Below are 11,142 nucleotides of genomic sequence, written 5' to 3'. Positions count from 1 at the left end.
TGCTCTTGCCTTTGTTTTTTTTTTTGGGGGGGGGGGGAGGGAGAAGGGAGAAGAGAGGGAGTACCAACAAAAGCACAAAACACTGACGGAAGTTCCTACTACATGCACAGATTATAGCACCTTGAACAATGCCCCAAAGTGTTTTACAGAGAGTTAATCAAAAGAATGGAAGGAGATGTTAGGAGGGGAGACCTAAAGCTGGGGTGGCAAGGGAGGCCATTACTGGAAATAGTCTGGCTGCGATTAGAACATAAGAAATAGGAGCAGGAGTAGAGTAGGCCAGTTGGCCCCTCGAGCCTGCTCCGCCATTGTGATCACTTGGTTTCCAGCCTTTCCTATCCAATCTCGCTGAGCTGAGCAATGGAGCAGTGGAGCAGTGTCATGGAAGGAGGATAGGGTGGTCGACATTGACCTGGCCGCAGCCTTTAAAAAGGGTAGACAATACACTACGATCAAAGTCACCGAGAATGTCATTTGTGACTTTGGTTAGGGCAGTCTTGGTGTGGCGGTAGGAGCCATAAACCCGATTGGAGAGATTCAAACAGAGTTTTAGGAGAGACGGGCAATGATTTGGGGAAGCAACACACTCAAGGAGTTGAGAGGAAAGGAAAATTAAGGATGAGGCAGTAGTTTGCAAGGACAGAGGAGTTGAATCCTTTTTTTAAAAAGGGAGCCAGCAGCTTTGAAATAGAGGGGGACAGAATAAAGAATCATCAAAAAGATTCAGTTTTAAGGATTTCCAGAATTTGAACATGCATTTGGATTTCAGAAACAGTTTCAACTAAAAAAAAAGGTACAATTCCAGGCTTGCATGACTGTTTACTCTGCTTTGGGCTTTAATTCTTGCAATAAATTGAATTTGTTGTTTTAGCCTGAACCAGATGTCTGACATTTGCCCAGAGAGAGCAGGATTGGGCATCCTATACAACTTATGGTACACGAGTACAGTTACCCAAGATATGCTATTTGTATTCACTGCGTGCTTTGGTTCATAAGGGAATGCTTATAGAACCTGCAATTTCCTGTGAACACGAGTAAAGGTGGCCAGGAGGTGCCCTGAATGAATCCTAACAGCCATGCTAAAATCGCAGGTCAATATATTTTAGTAAGCGCTTGTACCAGTTGTACCACAACGCAAGGTGAAGGTCAAAGTGAATTCTGTGATGTTGTGCCAGGATTGTTGCCTCTAGGAGAGAGATATCACATCATAAATCCAAACCGACAAGCATTATTCAAAAAGGTGCATTAACAGCCAACAGCACATAGTCTTTCAGAGCTGATTTAGAAGATGTGCTCAAAGTGTAACAGCATCTCGAGGGAAAAAAAAAGTGAATAAAGTCATGCCTGCTGAGAGCACAAAATATTCATTTTTAATTAGTGCTGCAGCTAGGAGAGTGCTTAAGATGAATATAATGGACAACTAGCTCAATACAATAGAAGACCTTTTGTAGAATAAAAAGCATTAATTGCTGGTAGGTTTAATTCTTGCATCGCAAACTGGGAGGCAATCAAGTGCACATAAACTTTGTGTGAGTACTCTCAGGAACATTTGTGTTCTTCATAATCTTAAGAGCTGGGACATTTCCAGATCGGCCAAAACAGCTGATCTTCTGGTGGTAAATGAAACCGACAGGCAACACCATCACCTCTCGGCAAGAGTGCAGCAGGCTTCGCTTCCCCTTCCGTGCTCGCTCTCCCTCCAACCGAGCCTGCCTCAGCCATACAAAAGGACTGTAGGTCCCAACTGGAGGGGGGGGGGGGGGGGGGGGGGGGAAGAAAGGCAGCATTGCTGGGAATGGAAAGTAAATGAAAGCCCGATGAGAGAGCTGGCAGAGTTCTCTGTGGGCTTCAACCCCCACCACCAGATTAGCTGTTCCAAGCAGGTTATTTGGAGAGATTTGGTTTGAAATCATTGGCCGTTTCCTGGGCTAGTTGAAATTGAGAAGTCACAAAGCCAGAGGTTGAACACCTCAAGTATAGCACTGTTAGATGCGGAGTAAAGCTCCCCCTCCCCCTGCAAACATAGCCTGAGAATAAGCTCCCCATACTGCACTAGTGTGACATTTTCCACAGCAGTCACCTGGTGGACCCTTGGAGTAAGTTACCAACGTTGTGCCAAATTAGCTTTTGTTTTGTGCTATGGGATCTTGCTCATCAGTATCTGGATTTAGACTAATCAAACTCCATTTCAGGTAGGACCCCTGCAGTCAGAGACAATTTTCATGCCATCAATCTGGACTTGATGGTCTAGGCTTGGGATTTTCCTTAAATAAAAGTACAAGAAACTATTCAGACTTCAACAATGTTATTAATACAATGAGTGCTAGCCAGCTGAGGGAACAGAATTATGGGCAGTGGGAGGGAAGTTATAAAAATCAGTATGTGCAGCTGCCAGCATAAACCAGAAGACGTGGATCTCATCCGAACAACAGCATTGGCACTCCGCTCCCATCTCCCAGTATGAAGGAAGCCTCCAAGGTTGACTTAGCACTCCTGTATCAGCCACAAATGAAGCAGCTGCATTTTATTTCACTCATTCAGGTTTCGGCCAGTCATCACATCAACCCAGGGCAGAGATACCGAGCACCACTGGAGTACATCCTGCCAGTGCTGATGGTCTCCGATTTAGCCGAGAGCCGGCACGGGCTCGACGGGCTGAATGGCCTTATTCCGTGCTGTAACCATTCTATGAATGTCTAAACAGCATCCAAGACTAGAAACAAAGCTGATCCACACTTGGAATCGCTCACCAAGTTTACATAGAGAATGAAAGAGAGTCTATAAGCACAGAAGCAGGCCATATAAGCCTCCTCCCACCCCATCAACATATCCTTCTATTCCTTCCTCCCTCGTGTTTATCTAGCCTTCCCTTAAATGCATCTATGCTATTCGTCTCAACCACTCCCTGTGGCAGCGAGTTCCACATTTTCACCACTCTGTGGGTAAAGAAGTTTCTGCTGAATTCGCTTTTTGGATTCGAATTCGAATTGGATTTATTAAGGCCCCTAGTTTTGGTCTCCCCTAAAAGTGAAAACATCTTCTCTGCATCAAACCCCTTCACAATTTTAGGTCAACCTTCTAGCTTCTCCCCACCAAAATATATTGAATATTCCCAATTTTAAAAAAAGATAAAGGGAAACTTCATAAAATAAAACTCACTCTCTCCCTAATCCAACTTTTACCTTGGTCAACCCCAATGACCAGAGAAAATGTCACATCAACAACAGGGGACCAGCCCAATTAAAAAGGAATGTGCAAGTGGTTTTGATCAAACTTAATACGGAATGATGGGTAGGCCAATTAGGACCGAGCAAAATGGCCTACTCGTACTCTCACGTGCTGCAAGCAGACCAATTTGCAACAACACTACATCCTTTTGCAACAATCCACTGTCGACAACCAGATTTTTTTTTTGCCAGTCTGATTTTTGCATATCACAATTACTGGGCAGCCAACCTATCCCCCGCCCCCCTTAATGTGATAGGTAGTCACCGCAGGAAAGGGACAAAGTAATCCGCGCCGACAGGGCTGGACTCGAGACACCAAGGGCTCTAAAACAAAATATTCCCCGTACTATCACCACCCCCCCATATCACAAAACACAATACACAAATACATATTTACCTGTGGACGTGGCAATGGGATTCCCTCCTAATCCCGGTAGTGCTCCCACAGCAAGGTTGGGAAAAACCACATTTAGATTTGGAAAATTCGGTAGATTGGTAAATGCGGGTGGTGCCGTTATCAGACCTAAAGAAGAAAAAACAGTTGGCAGAGAGAAAGGCTCAAATGTGCGACATTTGCACAACCCGGACCCAACAGTGAAGATTACAACAGATTTGCATTCCAGTCACTCCACATGGCCGCACTGGAAGACAGATTGGAGCATTTTAGGGGGTTTTACTCTCCTCCTGGTGAAACCTCCCACATAATCGTGTGGAGCAGTTTTACTAATAGGAGGGAGACAAAAAAAACATGGCGGCACCTCAACAACATGGCTGCCGCCCAGGCACCATTCAAGTAGTTTACGGAGAACCTAGCCGCAACTTCCATGGGTGTAAAAAGTAGCAGAGGAGAATTTGTATCAAAATAAAAATTGCATATACACCAAAGTACCACAGATGTATCTACATGGTAGTGAAGGCGAACAAAGGCTGGATGGCAGCTCGGCCTCCAAAAACTGCAAACGTTTTAATTGCAAAATCCAGGGTGCAGACAGTTGGGCGCACCCAATTCTCCAACCCGTTCTCACGTCCTGTGTGGCTCAGTGTTGAAGCGCAACCTTGCAATATTGGTCCGATCATCAGAGGCTCACCACTGCCTGCAAAACCACAGAATGGGAATTCAGCTAGCGGGTGAAGGGGAAACAAGGTAATTGATTGAAATGTCAGTGGAAAAGCACAACATAAACATTTATAGTAAGAATCGCAGCACAGGATGGGAGCGTGATGTGCGGTTTCTGCAGGATGCAGGGTTTTGAGTGGCAGATGTTAACTCAGACAAACGCCTGCGGGAAGTTTCTTGACTTGACTAAGACTTCAGAACTTGAGATAGGTTCGGAGGCAATCCGACAGATCGGCCGCGGGGGAGGGGGGAAAAGAGAGGTATTGAGAGCAAGAGTTTCAAAAAGTAGCCAGCCCACAGAGATAGGGAGGGGAGGTGACAGTGGTACAGGAAGGAATGGGGACTATCAACAGGTCAGGGAAAGTGAAGAGGGTCAGGCTGGAGCAGGAACAGCCAGAGAAAATGACCTTTTCGGACAAGTGTGAAGCATTGGCTTCCTGTGGGGGAAATGAGGACCACTGGGCAGGAACATCAAATGGATTACAATGGCATCAAAACACAGGATATGGCTTAAGGTGAGGTGGGGGGGGGGGGGGAGGAGGAAGATTAGCAATTCTGTTTGGAATGCACTAGTAATAAGAGAATCAATCGAGAGCTAGACACTAGTCTCTGCAGTCCAGAGTCCCGGATACGTTGTTGCTTCCCAGGGGTGAAAGTAAGTGACATTTCGTAAAGATTGGAACAGATTACAGGTGGTGAGGAGAGCAGCAAGTTATCGTGGTGTGTGTGTAAGCCAACATAACAGTACAGGGAAAGCCTGAATTCCTGCAAATAGATTGGGAAGCAGGTTTAGGAGTAGGTAATCTGGGTTGTAATCTCTGGATTACTAAGAGAGGAAAATCAAATTGACAAGTTAAAAGCAGGAAAATAAACGTCAATAAAAGAATGAGGTGTTAACTGGGACAAAAAAAAATGGGAAAAGTAGTGTTAAATATGAACACAAAAAGTACTGCAGTGTTCAGTGCAGGAAATACATTGGGGAATTTGAAGCAATGATGTCACAGGATGATACAGATCGAACACTAACAGAAAGTTGTTTGCAAACTGGGCAGGAGTGGAAGCTAAACGCACCAATTTATAATATTTTTTTTAGGAGGGACAGAATAGGTAAGAAAGGAGAAGGAGGAATGGGAACATTGGGGAAGGAGGGAAAACCTGTTGTAGGAGAAGACTGGTCAGAGGTTCAGAGCGAGTAAGGTCAGAGATCAAAGATAAAAAGGAATTGTTCCATTAGTGGGGTGTACGAGACCCCCTAACTGAGGGAGGGAAATGGAAGAGTAGGCAGACCAGGGAGACAAGTAGAACAAACAGCATTATTGTTCAAGGAGATTTTAAATTATCTGCTTATTGACTGGGACAGAGCAGGGGAAAAGGGAATAGAATTCCTGCAATGTGTGTCGGACTCATTCCTCAAGCAGTTTGTTCACATGTCTACAAGGGAAGAGGCATTGATAGATCTGCTTATGAGATAAATCGGGTAGGTGAGTTAAATGTGGGTGAGCACCTCAAGAGTGACTACCATAAGATGATGAGGTTTCATCTTCAAATAGAAAGGGAAACGTAAGTACATAAACAAGGGTATCAGATTGGAATAGGGCAGATTTTAGAAAGGCGAGTGAGCTAGGAGAGGCGAGATGGAAAGATAAATTGGCACACAGGACTGTAAGCTCAGCAGGGAGATTTTGGAGATAACATTGTAGTTTCAGAAAATCATGAAACCTGTGTATGAACTGGTGAGGAAGCAGTGAGAGTATAAACCGGGAGTGGAAGGCCGGGCACTGCACGGACCCGTGAGGAAGCAGCGAGGAGCAGTGAGAATATAAAAAGAGAGCAATGTCGAGAGCAAGAAAATCCAGAGTGACGCCACAGGATTGCTGGTAACTGATTGGTTGGTTGGTCAAGATCACAAAGTTTTTTTTCAAGTTAGGGGCCGGGGTTAAATAGCTGGTTAGGGATAAAGCAGGAGCTAGCAGAGTAGTAACTGTTAATAACTTAATACTATATTAAATTAATAACTTGAGATATATATATATTATATAGATAGATGCATGGCAGGGCAGCTCAGTCCTGTGGAATGCATATCGTGAACCATGTGGGAACTCCAGAATGCTTCCCGTGTCCTGGATAAACACATGTGCAGGAAGTGTCGTCAGCTGGAGAAGCTCGAGCTCCAGGTTTCAGAGCTTGAGCAGCAGCTGGCGTCACTGCGGTGCATCCGCAAATCTGAGCGCTACGTGGATAGCATGTTTCTAGAGGTGGTCACCCCACAGCTTAAGAGTGTGCAGCCAGAGACGGAATGGGTGACTGCCAGACAGAAAAGGAGGACTAGGCAGGTAGTGCAGGAGTCCCGAGTGCATCTCGCTCTCCAACCAGTATTTGGTTACGAGTACTGGTGAGGGCGATGGCTCCTCTGGGGTATAGCCAGAGCAAACTCCATGGCACCACAGGTTTAAACCTTAAAAGATAGCAATCTCCAGATTACTCCCAGTGCCACACACAAGCAAGTATACAAATAGAAGGATAGAGCAGATCAATGAGTGGCTGGAGAGAGGGCTTCAGATTCCTGAGGCATTGGGACCAGTTCTGGGGAAGTGGGACCTGTTCAGGCCGGACAGGTTACACGTCAAAAGGGCCGTAACCAATATCCTCACGGGGGGAGGGGGGGGGGGGGCGCCGCTATTGGGGAGGGTTTAAATTAATTTGGCAGGGGTATGGCCACCAGGATATAATATTAGAAAGGGGAAATAAAGTGCACGAGAGGCAGGCAGAGAGCACAAAAGAAAGAAATATTAAGGTATTAGATGGGGTCCAACTAAGAGAATACAGAATGGTCCAAAATGGGTTTACAGTGTACGTATGTGAACACACGAAGTGTAGTAAACAAGGTAAGTGAGCTGCAGGCACAAATAGCCGCATGGGAATATGATGTTGTGGCAATAACGGAGATCTGGCTCAAAGGGAAGGATTGGGTATTAAATATTCCTGGTTATAAGCTGTTCAGGAAAGATAGGGAAGGAAAGATTGGAGGTGGTGTGGCAATATTGGATAGAGAGAATGTTAGTGCTGAAGAGAGACGATGTCCTGGAGGGGTCAAGGACAGAATCTATATGGCTAGAGTTAAGAAATATTAGAGGTACCATTACACTACTACATGTATTTTATAGAACAAATAGCAGGAAAAATATGGAGGAGCAAATCTGCAGAAAAATCACAGAGAGGTGCAAGAACTATAGGGTAGTAATAATGAGTGACTTCAACTGTCCTAATATAGGACTGGGATAGTAATAGTGTAAAGGTCAGAGAAGGGGAAGAATTTCTGAAGTGTGTTCAGGAGAACTTTCTTGATCAGAATGTTTCCGGCCAGACGAGGGAGGAGGCATTCCTGGATCTGGTTCTGGTGAATGAGGTCGGTCAAGTGGAGCAAGTATCAGTAGGTGAACATTTAGGGAACAGTGATCATAGTATCAGAAGGTTTAGATTGGCTATGGAAAAGGACAGGCAGCAATCTAGAGTAAAAATATTTAACTGGGGGAGGGGGGTGGGGGGGGGAAGGCCAATTTCAGTGGGATGCGAATGGATCTGGTCTGGGTAAACTGGAATCAAAGATTGGCAGGCAAACCTGTAATGGAACAATGGGCTGGGTTTAAAAAGAAAATAGTTCAGGAACAATCAAGGTACATTCCCACGAGGGGGAAAGGCAGGCCAACTAAAGCCAGAGCTCCCTGGATAATGAAACAGATAGAGAATATGATGAAGCCGAAAAAGAGCATATTTGACACATGTCAGGTTGAAAATACATTGGAGAATCAGGCTTATATATAGAAAGGTTAGAAGAGAACTGAAAAAAAGAAAAGAGGGACAAAGAGAGGGTATGAGAATAGAATGGCAGCCAACATAAAAGGTAATCTAAAAGTCTTCTATAGGCACATAAATAGTAAACAGGCAGTAAGAGGGGTGGTGGGCCCAAAAAGGAGACCTATGCATGGAGGAAGAGGGTATGGCTGAGGTACTAAATGAGTATTTTGCATCAGTCTTCACCAATGTGAAGTGATACATTTTGGGAGAAAGAATGAGGGGACATATAAACTAAATGGTACAATCCTAAAGTGGGTGCATGAACAGACACCTGGGGGTATATGTGCATAAATCATTGAAGGTGGCAGGGCAGGTTGAGAGAGCAGTTGAAAAGGCTTACGAGATCCTGGGCTTCATAAATAGAAGTATAACATACAAAGGTGTGGAAATGATGATGAACCTGTATACAACACTGGTTCATCCCCAACTAGAGTATTGTGCCCTATTCTGGGTACCACACTTTAGGAAGGATGTGAAGGCCTTAGAGAAGGAGCAGAAAAGACTTAAGAGAATGGTTCCAGGGATGAGGGACTTCAGTTACGTGGATAGACTGGAGAAGCTGGGGTTGTTCTCCCTAGAGCAGAAGATGGAGATTTGATCGAGGTGTTCAAAATCATGAGGGGTCTGGACAGAGTAGAGAGAAACTGTTCCCATTGGCAGAAGGGTCGAGAACCAGAGGACACAGATTTAAGGTGATTGGCAGAAGAACCAAAGGCGACATCAGGAAAAACTGTTTTATTAATATAAACGCAGCGAGTGGTTAAGATCTGGAATGCAATGCCAGAAAGGGAGGTGGAGGCAGACTCACTCAATTTTATCTACGCAGAAAGGGCGGGGGAGTGGGACGACAACAACAACTTGTATTTATATAGCACCTTCAACAATGAAACGTCCCAAGGCGCTTTCACAGGTGTATTATGCCATATAAATTTGACACCAAGACGCACAAGTAGAAATTAGCACAAAAGAAGTAGGTTTTAAGGAGTGTCTTGAAGGAGGAAAGAGGGGTGTAGAGAGGCGGAGATTTAGGCAGGGAGTTCCAGAGCTTAGGGCCGAGGCAACAGAAGGCACGGCCACCAATGGTTGAGCAATTAGAAACATAGAAAATAGGTGCAGAAGTAGGCCCATTTGCCCTTCGATCTTGCACCACACCATTCAATAAGATCATGGCTGATCACTCCCTCAGTACCCCTTTCCTGCTTTCTCTCCATACCTCTTGATCCCTTTAGCCGTAAGGGCCATATCTAATTCCCTCTTGAATATATCTAATGAAATGGCATCAACAACTCTCGGCGGTAGGGAATTCCACAGGTTAACAACTCTGAGTGAAGAAGTTTCTCCTCATCTCAGTCCTAAATGGCTTACCCCTTACCCTTAGATTATGTCCCCTGGTTCTGGACTTCCCCAACATTAGGAACATTCTTCCTGCATCTAACCTATCCAGTCCAGTCAGAATGTTATGTTTCTATGAGATCCCCTCTCATCCTTCTAAACTCCAGTGAATACAGGCCCAATCGATCCAGTCTCTCCTCATATGTCAGTTCTGCCATCCCGGGAATCAGTCTGGTGAACCTACGCTGCACTCCCTCAATAGCAAGAACGTCCTTCCTCAGATTAGGAAACCAAAACTGAACACAATATTCCAGGTGAGGCCTCACCAAGGCCCTGTACAACTGCAGTAAGACCTCCCTGCTCCTATACTCAAATCCCCTAGCTATGAAGGCCAACATACCATTTGCCTTCTTCACCTCCTGCTGTACCTGCATGCCAACTTTCAATGACTGATGTACCATGACACCCAGGTCTCATTGCACCTCCCCTTTTCCTAATCTGCCGCCATTCAGATAATATTCTGCATTTGCATTTTTGCCCCCAAAGTGGATAACCTCACATTTATCCACATTATACTGCATCTGCCATGCATTTGCCCACTCACCTAACCTGTCCAAGTCACCCTGCAGCCTCTTAGCGTTCACCTCACAGCTCACACCACCACCCAGCTTAGTGTCATCTGCAAACTTGGAGATATTACACTCAATTCCTTCATCTAAATCATTAATGTATATTGTAAATAGCTGGGGTCCCAGCACTGAGCCCTGCAGCACCCCACTAGTCACTGCCTGCCATTCCGAAAAGGACCAGTTTATCCCGACTCTCGTCTGCCAACCAATTCTCTATCCACGTCCCAATACCATCTGCTTTAATTTTGTACACCAATCTCGTGTGGGACCTTGTCAAAAGCCTTTTGAAAGTCCAAATACACCACATCCACTGGTTCTCTCTTGTCCACTCTACTAGTTACATCCTCAAAAAATTCTAGAAGATTTGTCAAGCATGATTTCCCTTTCATAAATCCATGCTGACCTGGACCGATCCTGTCACTGCTTTCCAAATGTGCTGCTATTTCATCTTTAATAATGGATTCCAACATTTTCCCCACTACTGATGTCAAGCTAACCGGTCTATAATTACCCGTTTTCTCTCTCCCTCCTTTTTTAAAAAGTGGTGTTACATCAGCTATCCTCCAGTCCATAGGAACTGATCCAGAGTTGATGATCATTTTCCAAAAGTCTACCAATGCATCCACTATTTCTAGGGCCACTTCCTTAAGTACACTGGGATGCAGACTATCAGGCCCTGGGGATTTATCAGCCTTCAAACCCATCAATTTCCCCAACACAATTTCCCGCCTAGTAAGGATTTCCTTCAGTTCCTCGGTCCCCTAGTATTTCCGGAAGGTTATTTGTGTCTTCCTTCGTGAAGACAGAACCAAAGTATGTGTTCAACTGGTCTGCCATTTCTTTGTTCCCCATTATAAATTCACCTGAGTCTGACTGCAAGGGACCTACATTTGTCTTCACTAATCTTTTTCTCTTCACAGCTATAGAATCAAGGATGCTGAGGGCAGACATCTTGGCTGGGGGGGGGGGGGCGCGGTTGTGG

The 11,142-nt window shown here is 45.1% G+C and overlaps 1 protein-coding gene and 1 long non-coding RNA gene across 3 annotated transcripts in view; one reads left to right on the top strand and one right to left on the bottom strand.

Annotated features, from left to right (window-relative positions):
- Window positions 1-11,142, bottom strand: part of LOC139240923 (Golgi reassembly-stacking protein 2-like) — a 49,820-nt gene that overhangs the window by 3,216 nt on the left and 35,462 nt on the right. For both annotated transcript variants that reach the window (XM_070869452.1, XM_070869453.1), the window contains exon 9: window positions 3,625-3,750. In XM_070869452.1, the coding sequence (XP_070725553.1) occupies window positions 3,625-3,750 (126 nt within the window). The remainder of the gene's footprint in view (window positions 1-3,624; window positions 3,751-11,142) is intronic.
- LOC139240924 (uncharacterized) overlaps window positions 1-11,142 on the top strand; it is a 45,932-nt gene that overhangs the window by 9,556 nt on the left and 25,234 nt on the right. The gene's annotated exons all lie outside the window — the stretch shown is intronic.

The sequence above is a fragment of the Pristiophorus japonicus genome, chromosome X (genome assembly GCF_044704955.1).
Source record: "Pristiophorus japonicus isolate sPriJap1 chromosome X, sPriJap1.hap1, whole genome shotgun sequence".
NCBI classification, from domain to species: domain Eukaryota; kingdom Metazoa; phylum Chordata; class Chondrichthyes; family Pristiophoridae; genus Pristiophorus; species Pristiophorus japonicus.
This window is presented reverse-complemented; position numbering and strand designations above follow the sequence as displayed.